The 22,182-nt window shown below is 42.1% G+C and overlaps 1 protein-coding gene across 1 annotated transcript in view; it reads left to right on the top strand.

Annotated features, from left to right (window-relative positions):
* The window catches only part of LOC126294954 (uncharacterized), a 607,599-nt gene that overhangs the window by 346,480 nt on the left and 238,937 nt on the right, over positions 1 to 22,182 (top strand). Inside the window, exon 13 of the mRNA XM_049987174.1 lies at positions 20,324 to 20,461. Coding sequence (XP_049843131.1) covers positions 20,324 to 20,461 — 138 coding nt within the window. The remainder of the gene's footprint in view (positions 1 to 20,323; positions 20,462 to 22,182) is intronic.

Raw genomic sequence — 22,182 nt, 5'->3', positions numbered from 1 at the left:
AGACACTGTCCATTCCGTTCAACTGCTCTTCCAAGTCCTTTGCTGTCTCTGACAGGACTACAATGTCATCGGCGAACCTCAAACTTTTTATTTCTTCTCCATGGATTTCAATACCTAATCCGAACTTTTCTTTTGTTTCCTTTACTGCTTGCTCAATACACAGATTGAATAGCATCACTCCCTTCCAAATCACTGCTCCCCTTGCCATCTGGTTTCTGTACAAATTGAAAATAGCCTTTCGCTCCCTGTATTTTACCCCTGCCACTTTTAGAATTTGAAAGAGAGTATTCCAGTCAACATTGTCAAAAGCTTTCTCTAAGTCTACAAATGCTAGAAACGTAGGTTTGCATTTCCTTAATCTTTCTTCTAAAATAAGTCGTAGGGTCAGTTCCAATGTTTTCGGAATCCAAACTGATCTTCCCTGAGGTCGGCTTCTACCGGTTTTCCATTCGTTTGTAAAGAATTCGTGTTAGTATTTTGCATCTGTGACTTATGAAACTGATAGTTCGGTAATTTTCACACCTGTCAACACCTGCTTTCTTTGGGATTGGAATTATTATATTCTTCTTGAAGTCTGAGGGTACTTCGCCTGTCTCATACATCTTGCTCACCAGATGCTAGAATTTTGTCAGGACTGGCTCTCCCAAGGCTGTCAGTAGTTCCAATGGAATGTTGTCTACTCCGGTAGCCTTGTTTCGACTCAGGTCTTTCAGTGCTCTGTCAAACTCTTTACACAGTATGGTATCTCCCATTTCATCTTCATCTACACCCTCTTCCAATTCCATAATATTGTCCTCAAGTACATCGCCCTTGTATAGACCCTCTATATACTCCTTTCACCTTTCTGCTTTCCCTTCTTTGCTTAGAACTGGCTTTCCCTCTGAGCTCTTGATATTCATACAAGTAGTTCTCTTTTCTCCCAAGGTCTCTTTAATATTCCTGTAGGCAGTATCTATCTTACCCTTCGTGAGATAAGCCTCTACTTCCTTACATTTGTCCTCCAGTCATCTCTGCTTAGCCATTTTGCACTTCCTGTCGATCTCATTTTTGAGACGTTTGTATTCCTTTTTGCCTGCTTCATTTACTGCATTTTTATATTTTCTCCTTTCATCCATTAAATTCAATATTTCTTCTGTTACCCAAGGATTTCTACTAGCCCTCGTCTTTTTACCTACTTGATCCTCTGCTGCCTGCACTACAGCATCCCTGAAAGCTACCCATTCTTTTTCTACTGTATTTCTTTCCCCCATTCCTGTCAAGATTTCTTATAGTATTAAATTCACACTTTTCTTGAATCAGGTTCGATTGTCACTTTTCATCCCCCATAGATATCCTAATCATTTTGCAAACCGTTTCGTTCATCTGATGACTTTACAAGACGGTAGATGACAGCATCATTTGCAATCAAGAGGACTACTCAGATTGTCTCCTATGTCGCTAGTGTAGATCAGGAGCAATTGCGTGCCCATAGCACTTTCTGGGGAACGCCAGATATTACTTCTGCTTCACTCGAAGTTTTTCCGTCTATTACTACAAACTATGAGCTTTATGGCAGGAAATCACGAATCCAGTTGCACAAGCGAGGCGATATTCCATACGAAAGCGTTCTGGAAGTCTAAAAATTTGGAATCAATTTGACATTCCCTGTCGATAGCACTTATTACTTCATGAGTACAAAGAGCTAGTTGTGTTTCACAAGAACGATGTTTTATGAATCCGTGCTGACAATGTGTCGATAAATCGTTTTCTTCGAGTATTAGTTGCAAAGCGATTTAGAAAAGATTGCTGTATGGTGTGTCAGGTGGCAGTTGACGCTAAATAACGAAAAGTGTGAGATGATCCACATGAGTTCCAAATGAAATCCGTTGGAATTCGATTACTCGATAAATAGTACAGTTCTCAAGGCTGGCAATTCAACTACGTACCTGGGTGTTAAAATTACGAACAACTTCAGTTGGAAGGACCACATAGATAATATTGTCGGGAAGGCGAGTCAAAGGTTGCGTTTCATTGGCAGGACACTTAGAAGATGCAACAAGTCCACTAAAGAGACAGCTTACACTACACTCGTTCGTCCTCTGTTAGAATATTGCTGCGCGGTGTGGGATCCTTACCAAGTGGGATTGACGGAGGACATCGAAAGGGTGCAAAAAAGGGCAGCTCGTTTTGTATTATCACGTAATAGGGGAGAGAGTGTGGCAGATATGATACACGAGTTGGGATGGAAGTCATTACAGCAAAGACGTTTTTCGTCGCGGCGAGACCTTTTTAAGAAATTTCAGTCACCAACTTTCTCTTCCGAATGCGAAAATATTTTGTTGAGCCCAACCTACATAGGTAGGAATGATCATCAAAATAAAATAAGAGAAATCAGAGCTCGAACAGAAAGGTTTAGGTGTTCGTTTTTCCCGCTCGCTGTTCGGGAGTGGAATAGTAGAGAGATAGTATGATTGTGGTTCGATGAAATTAACCCTCTGCCAAGCACTTAAATGTGAATTGCAGAGTAGTCATGTAGATGTAGAAATTCATGATGTTCGAACACAGTATATGATGCAGAAACCCTACTGATAAAAAGCCTGTAATTCAGAGAATTATTCCTACTTCCCTTTTTGGGTATTGGCGTGGTTTGAGCAATTTTCCTGCCTGTAGGTACAGATCTTTCTATGAGCGAGAGATTCTATATAATTGGACCTACTGTATCAGCACGCTCTGAGAGGAAGCTGACTAGCAATCAGTCCGGACCTGAGGCCTCGCCTTTATCAAGTGATTTAAGCTGTTCTGCTACGCGGAGGATATCTACTCCTGTGTTTCTCATCTTGGCAGTTGTTCTTGAATGGAATTCAGGATAATTTACTTCGTATTCTTTTGTGAAGGAGCTGACTGCAATTGATATGATTTACTCTAATTGATGTACTATGTGATTATGAACATGCGATGTAGACACTTTCTCGGTAGTGACAGCGTCCGCTCCTCAGGGCACGAACTCCCCAAGTTGGGCAACTGATTCAGGAACCATCATCGTTTGCGACCAGTCAATCGGCCGTGGCACCTGTCTGTCTCCAAGGCTTGCACACTTTGCTACAAGGTGAAGACACATGCAGCCTTTTGAGTACTGTAGAGAAAACAGTTGTCACACGTAACGAGATTGCAGAATCTAGTATTGTCCGTTTCTTTGAGAGATAATTAAAGACTAACCAGGGACCCCAGTTGGTCCTGTGTGAACGTCCGCTGCACGATAATGGCTGCATCATCAGCACGGTCAGTAGTTGGTGTCACGAAATGCAATTCGTGGGACACGCTCGTCTGTTCGTTCAGTATTTTGGCAGGCGTGTTATATCTCCAGAATAATTCATTAATTCATATGTGTAAATCAACACAATACCGTGAAGTGGGTTGCTATTTCTTGGAGTAATTTCATAATCCTACTAAAAAACTGTTGTCTACCTCATGCTTGTTATGAATACTATCACGAGTATAATCAAATTTGATGGTTGATAGTAGTTATACGAAAAGCTTGAAGACCTGTGCACGGCCTCCATCAAATATAACGTTATCAGCGGGGAGATTCAGCTACGCAGTTGAGATAATAACATAATTTGTGGCAGGTGTATACGATAGAAACGTTTTTGATTTAATTTCATTTTATTACTATCCACATTTTTTTTACTAACTATCAAATGGAATTGACTTTGAGAACTTATTCATATATGGTTTTAATCAATAACAAATTATCGCTAACTTATGACTGTGTTATTAAGAAGCCTTTACAAATTAATATGGTGAAGAAGCGAAAAAGGAAGCAAGGAACATTGGGTTTAACGTCCCAGCGACATCTAGGTCATTAGAGACGAAGCACTAGCTGGATTTTGTCAAGGATGGGGAAGGAAATCGGACGTGCCGTTTCACAGGAGTCGTCCCGGCATTTGCCTGGAGCGATTTAGAGAAATCGCAGAAAACCTAAATCTTTATGGCCAGTGGCCAGAAGCGAGTTTGAACCGTTGTCCTGCCGAATGCGAATCTAGTGTGGTAACCGCTGTGCCACCTCGCTCGCGTGTTTTTTTTGTTTCTTTGTTTTGCTTTTTATTTTACTTTTTTTGTCATTAGTCTCCTGACTGGTTTGATGCGGACCTTCACGAATTCTTCTCCTTTGCCAACCTCTTCATCTCAGAATATAAACATACGTCCTCAATTGTTTGCTGGATGAACTGCAATCCCTGTCTTCCACTACAGTTTTTGGCCTCTACAACTCCCTCTAGTATTATGGAAGTCATTCTCTCATGCTTTAAGAGATGTCCTATCATCCTGTCCCTTCTCCTTATCAGTGTTTTCCACATATTCCTTTCCTCTCCGATTCTGCGTAGATCCTCCTCATTCCTTACCTTATCAGTCCACCTAATTTTCAACATTCGTCTATAGCACCACATCTCAAATGCTTCGATTCTCTTCTGTTCCGGTTTTTCCACAGTCCAAGTTTCAGTATGATACAATGCTGTACTCTAAACTTACATTGTCAGAAATTTCTTCCTCAAATTTAGGCCTATCTTCGATGATGGTAGACTTCTCTTGGCCAGTCCTTGTCTGCTTTTGGTGTCCTCCTTGCTCCGTCCGTCATTCGTTACTCTACTGCCTAGCTAGTAAAATTCCCTAACTCCATCTACTTCATGGTCATCAATCCTCATATTAAGTTTCTCGGTGTTCTCATTTCTGCTATTTCTTATTATTTTCGTCTCTCTTCGATTTACTCTCAATCCATATTGTGTACTCATTACACTGTTTATTCCATTCTGCAAATCTTGTGATTCCTCTTCACTTTCACTCAGTCTAGCGATGTCATCAGCGAATCGTATCATTGATATCCTTTCACCTTGAATTTCACTCCTGAACCTTTCTTTTATTTCCATCATTGCTTCTTTTATGTACAGATGATAGAGTAGTAGCGAAAGACAACATTGCTGTCTTACACCCATTTTAATCTGAGGACTTCGTTCTTGGTCGTCCACTATTTATTATTCCCTCTTGGCTCTTGTACACGTTGTATACTACCCGTCTTTCCCCTATTTTTCGAGGTCGATAAATCCTATGAACGTGTCTTAGTTTTTTCTGTTATCTTGCTTCTATTATCACTGCTGGATATAACGTACAAGATTCTTTCTAAAGTCCTTTTGAGCAGGGCAGAGCCGCAATTGGATCCGTAAATCGGGGAATACCAGGGAGGTTTTAGAAGGGGCAGATCATGTTCGGAACAAATACTAAACCTCAAAAACATTATGGCATACCAAAAATCAAGGGCAAAGACATATGTAATCTCCTTCATTGATTTCAAAAAAGCATATGATTCGATTGATAGAGAATCTCTGTTATCAGTCCTGGAAGAAATGGGTTTGGATAAGAAAACAACTAATATTATAAAAGCGACCCTTACAAATACATTTTCGAAAGTTAAATTTATGGGCGAACTATCGGAACCCTTTGAAATAAAAACGGGTGTGCGACGGGGCGATTGGCCCTCACCGTTGCTGCTCAATTGTGCACTTGAGAAAGTAGTCAGAGAATGGAACACAAATATTAAGAGTGGTATAAGACTGGGTTGCAAAAAGAAGAACCTTAAAGTAAATTGCATTGCTTTTGCAGATGATATGGCTCTGTTTGCTGAAACAATGGAAGAAGCACGGGAGCAAATCCTTGAACTAAAGAAACAAGCAGCTAAAACTGGTCTTCACATCTCCTTTGAAAAAACTAAGATATTGACAAACATCAAGCACTCATGTAAATACCTCAAAGTTCAAGAACAGAAGATTGAAATAGTAAAAGAATTCAAATATCTCGGAGAATGGATTAGTTGGAATGCTGGGGAAAGCAAAGCAATGGAATCCAGAAAAAAAAACTTGAATTGGCCCTCCAACTAACAACAAATACATACAGCAAAAAATCCCTTTCATGGGGGTCCAAAATTACACATTACAAGACAATGATTAAGCCAGAAGCATTGTATGCAGCAGAAACACTTAACATAAATTTCAAAGGCCAAATGGAGAAACTTGAGGTAAAGGAAAGAAAAATTTTAAGAAAAATCATTGGGCCAAAATTTCAAAAAAATAAGATTATATACATCAAAAATGAAACTCTCTACAAGAAAATTGAGAAACTTGCAGATTCTACGCGAAAAAGGAGAATAAATTTTTATCGTCATCTTCTCAGAATGAATTCCAACAGATTAACTAAACAAATCTTTGACTTCTTCCGTAACCGAAAAACGAAGCCCAACTGGTTTAAAGAAATTGAGAAAGATCTAGTGGAATTAATGATTCCAGAGAATTCACTTGTTGATCGAACTGCTAAATTAATTATTGAAGATGAAAACATAAGGTTCCAAGACAAATCCACACAAAAGTCCAAACTCTTCATCTCGGAAGAAGAGAGGAGAAAAAGATCAGAAAGAATGAAGAAATACTGGGCCCTAAGAAAAGAACTATGCACAAAGAAATGATTGATCCAGCGTACCCCAAAGAGGGTGAAACGAAAGAAGAAGGAGATCAACCGCAACTTCAGAACTGCCTCTCTCGTGCCTTTACCTTTCCTGAAGCCGAACTGATCGTCATGTAACACATCCTCGATTTTATTTTCCATTTTTCTGGACATTATTCTTATAAGCAACTCAGATGCTTCAGTTGTAAAGTTGATTCTGCGCTAATTGTCGCACTTCAGCTCTTGCAGTCTTCGAAAGTTAGGTGGTATGTCGTTAGAATCATACATTCTATATATCAACATGAATTGTCATTTTGTTGCCATTTTCCCCAATGATTTTAGAAATTCTAATGGAATGTTCTCTGTCCCCTCTGCCTTATTTGATCTTACGTCCTCCGAAGTTCTGTTATATTCTAATATTGGATCGCCTATCTCTTCTAAATCGACTCCTGTTTCTTCTTCTATCACATCAGACAAATCTTCCCCCTCATACAGGCCTCCAATTTACTCTTTCCACCTATCCGCTCTCGCCTCTGCATTTAACAGTGGAATTCCCGTTGCACTCTTACCGTTACCACCCTTCCATTTAATTTCACCAAAAGTTGTTTTGACTTTCCTACATGCTGAGTCACTCCTTTCGAGAATCATTTCATCTTAGCATCCCTGCATTTCTGATTTTTTTCATTCCTCGGCGACTAGTACTTCTGTGTTCCTGAATATCCCTGGACATTTTTGAACTTCCTTCTTTCATCAACCAATTTTTTCGGTTACTCATGGTTTCTTCACAGTTACCTTCTTTGTACCTATATTTTCCTTTCCAACTTCTGTGACTGGCCTTTTGAGAGATCTCCATTCCTCGTCAGCTACTTTGCCTACTGCCCTAGTCCTTATTGCTGTATGTATTGCCTTAGTATTCCTTAGTACTTCCATATCCGTTTTCTTTTTTGCGTATTGGTTCTCCCTGACTAATCTCTTAATCTTCAGCCTACGCTTCATCAGTACTAAATTGTGATCTGAGTGTATATCTGATTTTGGGTACGCCTTACAATCCAGTATCTGATTTCGACATCTCTGTCTGACTTTGATGTAGCCTAACTGTAATCCTCCCTTTTCCAAGTATACCTCCTCCTCTTATGATTCTTGAACTGAGTATTCGCTATTACTAGTTGGAATTTCTTACATAAATAGCCTTTCTGCTCTCTCATTTCCTGTGCCAAGCCCATATTCTCCTAGGACCATTTCATCTATTCCTTCTCCCAGAACTGCATTCCAGTCCCTCATGACTATTAGATTTTCATCTCCCTTTACGAACTGAATTACCCTTTCAGTATCCTCTATACTTCCTCTATCTATTCATCTTCAGCTTCTGACGATGGAAAGTATACCTGAACTATCGTTGTCGGTGTTGGTTTGCTGTCGATTCTGATTAGAACAACCCGGTCACTGAACTGTTCACAGTAACACACCCTCTGCCCTACCTTCCTATTCATAACGAATCCTACACCTGTTATACCAATTTCTGCTGCTGTTGATATTACCCGATACTCATCTGACCAGAAATCCTTGTCTTCTTTATATTTCACTTCACTGACCACTTTATTATATATTATTTAGCGTATCCCTAATACAGACATAACATGAAATTAAATTACATATACATATGTACATATTGACACAGGAGAAACTTAAGTTTGTGTTTACAACTGAGAAGATGTTATGCAGGTGCACATCTGTCACTGTTTCCACCGACCTTTCCTTTCTTCTGGAGGCTTGAAATCCTTAGCAACCATGTCAGCAGCATCGCACAGAGTTGGATGGCGTCATTTCAGTCTCTTACGATTTAAAAGTGGTAGGTCACTATGCACAGTTTGGTTAGAATTCCTGGAGACCTTGTGGAATTCTCTCATAAGGGCAGTACATCTGCGTAGATCAGGAGGCATTATACCGGTTAACAGTGGAAGCCAATAAACTGGGGTAGATCTGACTGCACCGGATATTATGCGCATTGCCGTTTTCAGTTGATTATCAACAAGCCTTGTATGATGACTGATCATCCAAACAGGTGCACAATACTCAGCAATTGAGTACACCAAGCCCAGAGCCGAAGATGTCAGGGTGGTTGCTGAAGATCCCCAGGTAGTTCCACATATCTTAAGGAGGATGTTGTTTCGAGTCCTCAGCTTTTGAGCTAAGTTAAGAAGGCGTTGTTTGAAGCATAGTGTACGATTCAGGATGACACCTGGATATTTTGGGTTCCAATTATGACTAAGATTTCGGCCTCTGAAAATTACTTCCAGTTTTACGTCCACCAACCAATTATTTAGATGGAAGCAACACACTTCTGTTTTACTCACACTGGGTTGCCCTCCACATTTTGAAGTAATTATCTAATGCAGCCAGGTCTGTTGTCTTGATTTCCTGGTGTTTTACGGCTAGAGCCATGTCATCAGCCTAGCAGTATTTTCTGGACGAAGTGTCAGGTAGATCAGATAGGTATAGGTGAGAGAACTGATCCTTGAGGCAATCCGTTCTTCAGCTTCCTCTCCTTACTTATGTTGCTTCCAGTGATTATCTGGAACTTCCGATGGCTTAGCATGTCGAGCCATTGTTGAGCAGGGTATGATGCGGAGAAATTTGTAGGTAAAACCTTCCCTTCACACAGTGTCGAAGGCGGCAGTTAGATCAACAAACGCCACAGATGTTTTCTGCTTCATAGGGGAATCCTGACTCTATGAAGGATTGAGAGACAATACTTGGTCTCAGCAGCTAAGCCCTATTCTGAAGCCTACCTGGTCAATTGGAACGTTCTCTCTGACCATTACTATATATACACTCCTGGAAATTGAAATAAGAACACCGTGAATTCATTGTCCCAGGAAGGGGAAACTTTATTGACACATTCCTGGGATCAGATACATCACTTGATCACACTGACAGAAACACAGGCACATAGACACAGGCAACAGAGCATGCACAATGTCGGCACTAGTACAGTGTATATCCACCTTTCGCAGCAATGCAGGCTACTATTCTCCCATGGAGACGATCGTAGAGATGCTGGATGTAGTCCTGTGGAACGGCTTGCCATGCCATTTCCACCTGGCGCCTCAGTTGGACCAGCGTTCGTGCTGGACGTGCAGACCGCGTGAGACGACGCTTCATCCAGTCCCAAACATGCTCAGTGGGGGACAGATCCGGAGATCTTGCTGGCCAGGGTAGTTGACTTACACCTTCTAGAGCACGTTGAGTGGTACGGGATACATGCGAACGTGCATTGTCCTGTTGGAACAGCAAGTTCCCTTGCCGGTCTAGGAATGGTAGAACGATGGGTTCGATGACGGTTTGGATGTACCGTGCACTATTCAGTGTCCCCTCGACGATCACCAGAGGTGTACGGCCAGTGTAGGAGATCGCTCCCCACACCATGATGCCGGGTGTTGGCCCTGTGTGCCTCGGTCGTATGCAGTCCAGATTGTGGCGCTCACCTGCACGGCGCCAAACACGCATACGACCATCATCGGCACCAAGGCAGAAGCGACTCTCATCGCTGAAGACGACACGTCTCCATTCGTCCCTCCATTCACGCCTGTCGCGACACCACTGGAGGCGGGCTGCACGATGTTGGGGCATGAGCGGAAGACGGCCTAACGGTGTGCGGGACCGTAGCCCAGTTTCATGGAGACGGTTGCGAATGGTCCTCGCCGATACCCCAGGAGCAACAGTGTCCCTAATTTGCTGGGAAGTGGCGGTGCGGTCCCCTACGGCACTGTGTAGGATCCTACGGTCTTGGCGTGCATCCGTGCGTCGCTGCGGTCCGCTCCCAGGTCGACGGGCACGTGCACCTTCCGCCGACCACTGGCGACACCATCGATGTACTGTGGAGACCTCACGCCCCACGTGTTGAGCAATTCGGTGGTACCTCCACCCGGCCTCCCGCATGCCCACTATACGCCCTCGCTCAAAGTCCGTCAACTGCACTTACGGTTCACGTCCACGCTGTCGCGGCATGCAACCAGCGTTAAAGACTGCGATGGAGCTCCGTATGCCACGGCAAACTGGCTGACACTGACTGTGGCGGTGCACAAATGCTGTGCAGCTAGCGCCATTCGACGGCCAACACCGCGGTTCCTGGTGTGTCCGCTGTCCCCAACTGAAAAGGGGAGGGGGGGGGGGGGTTCGATTGGACATCTTTTGTCTCCTTAATGCTGTAATTTAAACATATATACAAAAATTGTTCTTTCAGAATAAGCGCCTGTTGCTTTGGGACACTGCAGTTCAAACAGGAGGGGCGTAATGTTGATGTGTATTTGTTATTCGTCAACTGAAGTGTATTTAATGTCTTGCTGTTTTTGGGGGCACACAGCTGTGTTATTGTACTCATTTTGAAGTGTTCTTGCGGGTGAATGACTGCTCCCCACTTCAGTGTATTCTTTTGAGTAGTATTTAAGGGTTTTTGGATATTTGTCCGTGGAATGTATTGATTCAATTTTGTTTTTCTCTTTCTTTTGAATTATGGTGAATTGTTTAGTTTATCTGGTTATTGGCTAAACTCACGCTTCAAGCACTAAATCAGCTGATATTGAAATTGTTTTGTTTTTTCTTCACATCTACATGACTACTCTGCAATTCACATTTAAATGCTTGGCAGAGGGTTCATCGAACCACAATCATACTATCTCTCTACTATTCTACTCCCGAACAGCGAGCGGGAAAAACGAACACCTAAACCTTTCTGTTCGAGCTCTGATTTCTCTTATTTTATTTTGATGATCATTCCTACCTATGTAGGTTGGGCTCAACAAAATATTTTCGCATTCGGAAGAAAAAGTTGGTGGCTGAAATTTCTTAAAAAGGTCTCGCCGCGACGAAAAACGTCTATGCTGTAATGACTTCCATCCCAACTCGTGTATCATATCTGCCACACTCTCTCCCCTATTACGTGATAATACAAAACGAGCTGCTATTTTTTGTACCCTTTCGACGTCCTCCGTCAATCCCACCTGGTAAGGATCCCACACCGCGCAGCAATATTCTAACAGAGGACGAACGAGTGTAGTGTAAGCTGTCGCTTTAGTGGACTTGTTGCATCTTCTAAGTGTCCTGCCAATGAAACGCAACCTTTGACTCGCCTTCCCCACAATATTATCTATGTGGTCCTTCCAACTGAAGTTGTTCGTAATTTTAACACCCAGCTACTTAGTTGAATTGCCAGCCTTGAGAACTGTACTATTTATCGAGTAATCGAATTCCAACGGATTTCTTTTGGAACTCATGTGGATCATCTCACACTTTTTATTTAGCGTCAACTGCCACCTGACACACCATACAGCAAACTTTTCTAAATCTCTTTGCAACTGATACTGGTCTTCGGATGACCTTACTAGACGGTAAATTACAGCATCATCTGCGAACAATCTAAGAGAACTGCTCAGATTGTCACCCAGGTCATTTATATAGATCAGGAACAGCAGAGGTCCCAGGACGCTTCCCTGGGGAACACCTGATATCACTTCAGTTTTACTCGATGATTTGCCGTCTATTACTACGAACTGCGATCTTCCTGACAGGAAATCACGAATCCAGTCGCACAACTGAGACGATATCCCAAAGGTCCGCAGCTTGATTAGAAGTCGCTTGTGAGGAACGGTGTCAAAAGCTTTCCGGAAATCTAGAAATACGGAATCAACTTGCTGCAGAATGTGGCAGGTGACCACCAACATAAACAAATGTAACGTATCCAGTATGAGATTTTCTCTCTGCAGTGGAGTGTGCGCTGATATGAAACTTCCTGGCAGATTAAAACTGTGTGTCGGACCGAGACTCGAACTCGGGGCCTTTGCCATCCGGAGGCAAGTGCTTTTGTCATCGAAAGGCAAAGGTCCCGAGTTCGAGTCTCGGTCCGGCACACAGTTTTAATATGCCAGGAAGTCTCAAATGTAACGTACTGCGGATACCTAGGCAGAACAACCATTGGAAGCTTCTACTTCCATAAAATAACTAGAGTGCGCATACGATGATACTGATCTTACAACTTATCGTAGAAGATACGCTACGGAAAGCAAACCTACGTTTCTGCAATTTTACTGCAATAGTCTCTTTCAAATTTGAAGGTGTCAGGGGCAATATACAGGGAGTGAAAGGCTATTTACAATTTGTACAGAAACCAGATGGCAGTTTTGAGGGTCAAGAGTACAAAGGGAAATCAGTGGTTGAGAAAGAAGCCAGACAGGATTGTAGCCTATATCCGATTTAATTCAATCTGTATATTGGGCAAGCAGTAAAGAAAACAAAAGAAAAATTTCGAGCAGGAATTAGAATCCATGGGAAGAAATAAAAACATTGAGGTTTTCCGACGTCATTGTAAATTTGTCAGGGATAGCAAAGGACCTGGAAGAGGAAATGCACGAAATGAAAAGCGTTTCGAAAGGATGATATAATATGAACGTCAACAAAAGCAGAGCGAGTATAATGTAATGTAGGAAATGAGATACTCAAAGTAGAAGACGAGTTTTGCTATTTGGGGACTAAAATAACTGATGACTGTCGAAGCAGACAGGATATAAAGTGTAGACTGGCCACAGAAAGAGAAGTTTCTGAAGAAGAAAAATTTGTTAACATCGAGTATAGATTTAAGTGCAGGAAGTCTTTTCTGAAAGTATTTGTATGGAATGTAGCCATATATGGAAGTGAAACATGGACGATAAATAGGACAAGAAGAGAATAGAAGCCTTCGAAATGTGATGCTACAGAGGAATGCTGAAGATTAGATGGGTAGAGGTACTGATTCGAATTGGGGAGGATAGTTTGAAGCACAACTTGACTAGAAGAAGGCATCGGTTAATACGATATGTTCTGAGGCATCAATTTAGTGGCAGTGTGGAGGGTAAAAATCATAGAGGGAGACCAAGAGATGAATGTATTAAGCAGGCTGAGAAATATGTAGGGAACAGCAGCTATTCGGAGATGAAGAAAGTTCCACAGGATAAGGTAGCATGGAGAGCTGCATGAAACCAGTCTCTGGACTGAAGACCACAACAACAACAGGCGTCGGAGCGATTTGAAGCGGAATCAGTACTTAAATTTACTCAGATGTAAGACACATGTTAGACTGAGATTCATTGGAAAAATGTTGAGGAAATGAAGTGCATCAACAAAGGGAGTGGTTAACAAATCCATCATTCGATCAAAGCTTGAATACTGCTCATCAATGTGGGACCGGTACGGTATAGGATGGATAGTGAAATACAGAAGATACAAAGAAGAGCAGCACTCTTTGTTATAGATCCATTTAGTATGGGCGGAATCTACTGTTAAAGTTCCAAGAGCATACATGCCTAGTAGATCAGTGTGGCCGTGCCCTCCGTTCAGTACTATCTGAAAAAATGCATCTGAAAACAATTATTCTGCAGTTAAGCGTCCACAGCCATGTTAAACCACTCATTGTCTACTACGTAAAAGTTAAGAGACTCCTACAGGTTAAATTCTGATCTGTGTCTTAATCATCCTATTCCTCCTACCGATCTACAGTCCTTCATGACAAACAAATATGCATTTATTTTACCGTACCAAGTAATCCTTTAGATTTTATCTGACATTTTTCCTATCTTTCTGTCATCTCTGGAGTAAGTGAAAAAGTACAATTGTGCAGTTTTCGTATGCTTTGGCTCTTGACCTGTATTTGCTGCGATAGATCTCTTCACTATGACGCTCACGGTAGTTGACCTGCATCCCTGCATTTCTTGTTCATTATTGCACATGTTTAATTTTGTGTTGACAAGTTGTCCATTGCCTGGACAGAAATTCTGTTCTAAATGGCGCTGATTGTCTCTTCATTCCCATTCTGAAATTCTGTAACCTGCTAACACGATTAAGGGCTCGAACAGTCCATACTGTAACACATAAAATCACAAACAGACACTTAAAGAATGACAAATCCAGAATACTACACTTGTGTCCAGAATGAAATCAATAAACAGAAATTTTTGCAAGGTTGCGCTTATTTTGCCACAAAACAGTGTAGACAAATAATACAGTACAAACAATGTACACAATAGTTCAAATGGTTCAAATGGCTCTGAGCACTATGAGACCTAACTGGTGCGGTCATCAGTCCCCTAGAACTTAGAACTACTTAAACCTAACTAACCTAAGGACATCACACACATCCATGTCCGAGGGAGGATTCGAACCTGAGACCGTAACGGTTGCGCGGGTCCAGGCTGTAGCGCCTAGAACCACTCGGCCACTCCGGCCGGCAATGTACAGAATAGAAAACATCATCAACTGCAACGTGCACAACAGTAGACAAAGATGTTCTTCAATTTTTTCTAACCTAACACATTTCCACACACATTCTGATACCCGTTTAGTATGCCCACTATATGGTGTGGCCAACTCTGGCAGCAATGACAATGACGCAGCGTGCTGTGGATAACGTCATCAGTGTTATGTTGAGGCAAAACGCCCATGTGGAGCAGCTCGCAAGCTTGGAGAATTGTTGGTGGGTGCTGACTCGTTGCAATCCGTCTCCTTAGCGAATCCCAGACAGATTGCACGGGATTCAAGTTGGGAGAGCGAGCAGGCCACATTATGCGTGCAGTATCTTCTGTTCCCAAGAAAAACATCAACCACTCGTGCTCTACGAAGTCGGGCATTGTCTTGCGTCAATCTATATCTGGGTCCACAGCACCTCGCTCTCGAGCTCTCAAGACATCACAATGCCTGACAGCAGTTAAAGCTTACTGATTCACCCACACAGTTCCATAAGAAGTGTTCGAGTGATCAACATAATCCCTGACCACACCATGTTCTGGCGTCGAAATCGTGTTCCATATTCCCCTCAGATGCGAATCCTACGAGAACCGCTCTCCAGACCAAATCTGGACGCATCTTTCAAAAGAACATTGGCCCACTGTTCGACTGTGGAGGCATTTTGACGACTCCAGGTGAGTCAGAGGTAGACATACAGCAAGTCTCAGACATTAAAGGCCACTCTGCCGAAGCCTTCAGTACACCGCTTGCCTCTGATACAACACCTCCAGTGGATGCTGCGATGCCAGTTGCAGCGCAGTACTGAGGTGGTACCGTCGCGCCCTTACAGCCAAATGACGGTCCTCTCTTTCTCATGTCACTCGTGGTCGGCCCCGCCCTGTTCAGCTTCCATTGTTCCTACGACCCTCCACCGAAGAGAGTCTGGTAGGTGTCTTCTGCGTGCCATACTGCACAGTCTGTGACTGTGGATGTGGGGCTATCCGGCAAACACTGCTCCATTTGATAGGTCCCCTGACGTCATAGTGGGTACGGTTGTCTGTTGACCGAAATGACATCTGGTAGTAGAAGTAGCTTTATTCATCTGTATATTTCATTTTACAAGGATATACGACATGCCAAAGTATTAACAAATTTAGATCAATTTATATAAGCTAATTCTTATAGACATATATTTAAAGACTTCTAGTTAGAGACCATCATTAGATTTACTCCTGGTACACAATGTTTTTTTATAAATAATTTATTAAATAATGTAATGCTGCACCGTTCACTCATATCTCACTATTAGTCACTGCACACACTATACACACATTGTTTCATAACACTTCACTCACTACACACACACACACACACACACACACACACACACACACACACACACACACACACACACACACACTTGTTATCTATGGGGCATTTTCTGTACTGCAACTTCCCATTTGCTATCCTGAAAAACTGAGTCAACACCCCTCCATAATGAGTGAAATGTCGAGCTCAGAAAGAGTTAGAGGTGTTATAGTACTGTGCTATGCATTGCTTGGGGGTAAGTATTTCTAGAAAGGAAAAAAGCAGGAAAAAAGCATAAAGTGAAGGTGTTATGTGGAATTTTGGATATTTTATAATCATTATTATTATTATTTATTTGTATAACATTTTTTACCAAACCCCTACTCTGCTTTAGCTAAATAATGCTTCAATGTATAAAATGTATTGTGTAACAGGTACTTTTTAGCTGCCTTTTTAAGTAATTGTATTTTTAGAGTTTCTTTAATCCCTTTTGGTAATTTATTGTACAGTTTCACTCCTTGGTAGAAATGCTGTTTTGAGTTTTATGTTTCTTTTTTCTTTTTAAATGTAAGTTGAGTCTATCTCTTGTTGCATGGTCATGGACAGAGTTGTTTGTGCAGTGATTACCAATGATATTTTTGATATGTACAACTGACTGCTAAATCTATTCACATGGAGCAGTTAAAATCCCCAGTGTTTTGAACAGATCTTTACAATGAGCTCGACAAGTATTTTTAGTTATTATTCTCACGGCTATTTTCAGGAGTTTGAAAACTGTGTTCATATTTTCTGCATTTTTTCCCCAAAAAAAGAATTCCATACCTAAGAACAATATGTAACTTGCTCATGACATGCTGTTTGCATGTACCTTTGTGTTTTCACACCACTTCAACTGAGATTTAATATTCGTTCCTAGAAATTTTGCATTTGTTACGCAGTCTATAGTGGTGCCATCTACATTCAATTTAACATTGTAATTTTTCCTCTTCAAACTGAAATTCATGGCATTAGTTTTCTTGATGCTCAATGTCGTTTTATTGCTTATTCACCTGACATAAACTTCCTTGAGAGTTTTATTTGCTTTCATTGTAAGGAGTTCTCTTGTTTTCTCAGTGGCTGTAATATTTCTGTCATCAGCGAAGAAAATTTTTCCACCAACTGTAAGACTATTGGGAAAAGCATTGATATATATCAGGAACAGTACTGGACCTAATATGCTACCTGCGGGACTCCTATATTAATATATTTTGGTTCTGTTAAGTGTTTTACTAAATGTTTGGATTCATTTGAGGTATATGTTATCTCTACTCTTTGTACTCTATCTGTTAGGTATCAGCTAAACCAGTCATTTGCTACCCCTTTTGTTCCTAATGCCTCTTATTTATTTAATATAATCTTTGGGTCGACAGCATCAAACGCCTTAGAAACATCTAAAAATATTCCTGTGACACACTCATCATTATCAAGATCAAAAGTACAACTTTTGTGAATTCTACTATGGCTGACTCCGTATGTCTGCCACTTCGGAAACCAAACTGTGATACGCTTAAAAGATTGTATTTATTCACTTAATTAATTAATGAGTCTTTCATAACTGCTTCTATTATTTTTGAGAATGATGACAAAAGGGAAACAGGCCGGTAATTTTCTATATCTTCCGCATTACCTTTCTTAAGCAAAGGTACAACTCTTGCCTTTTTTTTTAACTGCTCTAGAAATGTCTCTGATGTGAAGGATTCATTTATTATATTTGTTGAGGGCCTTGTATAATACCTATGCATTAATTCAGTACACACTTTGGTACTTCATCTAAGCCTACTGTCTTTCTATTTTATAGTTCTTGAACAGTTTTATTGACTTCATTCTCTGTGGTTGGAAGTAATGTCATTGTATTTAGTGCAACATTATTTACATGTTTTATATTTGTTTGGGGGAATTTTTGCTGTAACTTCTCTGCAGTACTTGAAAAATGCTCTCTTATATAGTTCTTCTGTGGAGAACACGGTCGTATGGACATCTCTTGATAGTTTGTAAACTTCCTGGCAGATTAAAACTGTGTGCCGGACCGAGACTCGAACTCGGGACCTTTACCTTTCGTAGGCAAGTGCTCCACCAGCTGAGCTACCCGAGCACGACTCACGACCCGTCCTCACAGCTTCAATTCTGCCAGTACCTCGTCCCCAAGGTACCTGCAGAATTGAAGCTGTGAGGACTCAGAACCTTTGCCTTTTGCAGGGAAGTGCTCTACCACCTGAGCTACCCAACCACGACTCACGAACTGTCATCACAGCTTCAATTCTGTGGGTACCTTGGAGACGAGGTACTGGCAGAATTGAAGCTGTGAGGATTGGTCATGAGTCGTGCTTGGGTAGCTCAGTTGGTAGAGCACTTTCCCATAAAAGGCAAAGGTCCCGAGTTCGAGTGTCAGTCCCGCACACAGCTTTAAGCTGCCAGGAAGTTTCATATCAAAGCACTCTCCGCTGCAGAGTGAAAATCTCATTCTGCAGTTTGTATGATCATACTGTGAATGAGACACAGGATTGGCAAATAGTTGCTTTAATTTTGGACATCAGCGTAGCTGCTTGTTCTATGGAAAAGAAACTCAGTTTTCCACATTAAAACCTTTTTGCATCAACTGCGGCCCTTACTACGCATACTGGTCTAAAACACCGCTTCGTGCACTGGACTCGCATTCGCGAGGACGACGGTTCAATCCCGCGTCCGGCCATCCTGATTTAGGTTTTCCGTGATTTTCCTAAACCGCTCCAGCCAAATGCCGGGATGGTTCCTTTGAAAGAGCACGGCCGACTTCCTTCCCCATCCTTCCCTAATCTCTATGAGACCGATAACCTCGCTGTTTGGTCTCTTCCCCAAAAACAACCAACCAACAGCTTCGCGCTAGTGTGATGTCTCTGCTCAGCTACCGCAGCCTATATCCATTTACAACTGCACTCAAGTTCTGACTTCCATCCTCAGTTTTTGTCTATTCACTTCCTTCCATTACCCAACTCACGTTTCATGGATGTGTCCAGATCCATCCTACCCATCAATTCACTCTTTTACTCAAGTTTGCGCCGGTTGTGCTATTTGACTGAACGAGTGGGTTCAACTGATAAAATTCTAACCCTCAGTTGTCAGCGCTGATATTCTGTAGTAATGTCAGTTTGGCCTAACTGACTCAGGTGAGGCTACCATATTAGCACTCACTTCGTCTTCAGGCCACCGTGTCATCCTGATGAGCTGAGGATGCGGCCAGGAGGGGCGTGTGGTCAGCACACCGCTCTCCCGATCATTATGATGGTTTTCTTTGACTGGAGCCTCTATTTTTCGGTTGAGTAGCTCCTCAATTGGCATCACGAGGCTGAGTGCACGCCGAAAAATGGCAACAGCGCGTCGCGGCCCAGATGGTCACCCATCCAACCGTCTGCCCCGCCCGACAGTGCTTAACTTCGGTGATCTGACGGGAATGTAGCATAAAAGAATGAACATAAAAGAAAACCCGCTTTGTACTCAACTGAAATAAGTTCATCGCATTAGCACACGAATCCCCTCATCAACTAAGAGAAATACAGTGAATTTGCGAACGCAATATTTTGTTTACATTGTGCCAAAAGCAAAACATTCGCTGCTTCTTATCTTTTAATTGGAAATCATTAACTCCGATATTGTCAGCAATTTTCGTGGCCTGGCACGATGAAAATAATTACGTCAGTCAGTGTGGGCCATAGAAGGGCAACTGGCCTGTTGTTCTGGCACGACACCTGCACCTGTCACCTCTCTCCAGCCCTGCTGATTGTTTTCTGATGTTCACCAACCAACCAATCAATCCACGCAGGTATTCAGTCGCTGGGTTTGTGAAGCTTTGTGTCACCTCATAAATTCACCGTCTACAAAAATTTCCAAAACAAATTACAAAATTTTTTTGCCCCTTTCGGACCCTTATTCTCTCACTCACCTGACACATTTAACACATCATCCTACCTTTCCACTGTAAGTTACTACTTCAGGAGTGAATTAAATATGTCAATCTATGGCAATAAACCACATCCGTCCGCTCGTCCTTAAACTATGTACGAATCTAGATGTAATCTAATGTCCTACAAAGGCAATAGTTTCACAACTACTGTGAAACTATTGCTGAAACTGACTGACCATAAACAAATATCATGCTATTAATCCATAGTGCCGTAAAATATGAACGCATTTTTTTGTATTTTTGATATTTAGTGAAGACCTGTTTTCTGGCCTACAGATGTCAATCCAAACAATAACTGTTTGTAAAATTAAATATGTGTTCTAGCATGTGATTTCGGGAGGTATGGAGCATCTTGCCGGCAGCAGTGTGGGAAATGCAAAAATGGTGCAACCTGTGATCGGTACACTGGAATGTGTCGCTCTGGATGCTCCGCTGGATTCTATCCACCGTACTGTAAACAGAGTAAGTATAAACGTAAAAACACTGGTTTCTGCACTTGTCCAATGGACCGTTCTGTACAGCATACCCTGACTTTTTATTGTAATGATTTACACTTCAATGTAGTTAACGGTTTCCTTTCACCATTCGATAGTATTTCTAGAAACTAGTAAAAAGCTAATGTATTTACCACGAACAGTGATTGTGTTCAGTAATGACGGAATAATTAGTAATCGCCCACACTGCATTTTCCTTACGTTGTGTTCGTGAAATTTGATTTACTTTTTATACCTAATAACACTTCACAGGCAATCTTGTTTCCTGTTAAATCAGCCACTAAATGTGTGATGCAGTTGTCAGTTTAAGTTAGATCTTGCATCATAAAAGTATAAGCATGACAGGATTTTCTGTATGTCCATGTCGTCATTACACTTTGTGCTCCTGCCTCTTTGTGTTTTTACTCCCTCACCCTGGGTGTACTTTTTTGGCATTATGTAAGATTCATTGCTGAAACACAGCCCTGAGCTAACCTTGATTACTGTTCCAAAAGTTTCACAAATTTCCCTTAGCAATTTTGTCAGTTTCACAATAGCGACAAGGGAAAATTTGAAACTTACTGGCAGATTAAAAATGTGTGCCGGACCGAGACTCGATCTCGGGACCTTTGCCTTTCGCGGGCAAGTGCTCTACCAACTGAGCTGCCCAAGCACGACTCACGCCCCACCCTCACAGCTCTAATTCCGCCAGTACCTCGTCTCCTACCTTCATTCTAGAAACATCCCCTAGGCTGTGGCTAAGTCTCCGCAATATCCTTTCTTCCAGGAGTGCTAGTAGTGCAAGGTTCGCAGGAGAGCTTGTGTGAAGTTTGAAAGGTAGGAGACGAGGTATCTCTGTTCACAAAAGTTCCGTTACAAGAACCCTTGGAACTCGTCAGCCATAAATTTGTCGAAGAGACCACCAACGTTTTCAGACATGTTCTGACAACTTACTTCTTACTTGACGGTGAATACTAGTAGCAGACAGAAGGAGTCCGCTCCCACCCGTTGTCGCAAATACGTCCATGGAACACTTCGACGAGGAAGCTCTTGAATCAGTACATCTAAAACCCACGTGTTTCTTTAGATATGTGGATGACACCTTCGTTATCTGGCCACATGGAAGAGATAAACTGCCAGACTTCCTCACACATCTCAGCTCCAGACACGAGAATATTAAGTTCACCATGGAGATCGAAACGGATGGGATGCTCCCTTTCGTAGACGTTTTGATTAGAAGACGAGCTGACGGCACTTTGGGGCCACAGCGTGTATAGGAAGAAGACGCACACCGATTTGTATCTAAATGCGGATAGCTGCCACCACCTGGCGCAAAAGAATGGCGTGGTCAAAACTCTTGTACACAGAGCTCACACCATCACCGACAGGGACAGTCTCCAACAAGAATAGGACCATCTGAAGACCGTGTTTCGGAGGAACGGTTACAAGGAAGGGCAAGTTCGGATGGCTCTACGTCCCACACCTGCAGCACCGGCGGAAACTGAGCATGAACCTTAGGAGGCCCTGGCTGTTATTCCGTTTTGTGGAGCCTTATCCGAAAAAATTGGACGCATTTTACGTAAACACCAAGTGGAAACCGTCGTCCGTCTTCCAAGAAAAAACTAATAGTCTTCTTGGTAGCGTCATGGACAACCTTGGTCTACGTAAATCAGGGGTTTATCAGATACCTTGCCAATGCGGTAGTGTATA

The sequence above is a fragment of the Schistocerca gregaria genome, chromosome 11, assembly GCF_023897955.1.
Source record: "Schistocerca gregaria isolate iqSchGreg1 chromosome 11, iqSchGreg1.2, whole genome shotgun sequence".
Classification (NCBI taxonomy): Eukaryota; Metazoa; Arthropoda; class Insecta; order Orthoptera; family Acrididae; genus Schistocerca; species Schistocerca gregaria.
The sequence above is the reverse complement of the archived record's forward strand: the minus strand, read 5'-3'. Positions and strand labels throughout refer to the sequence as shown.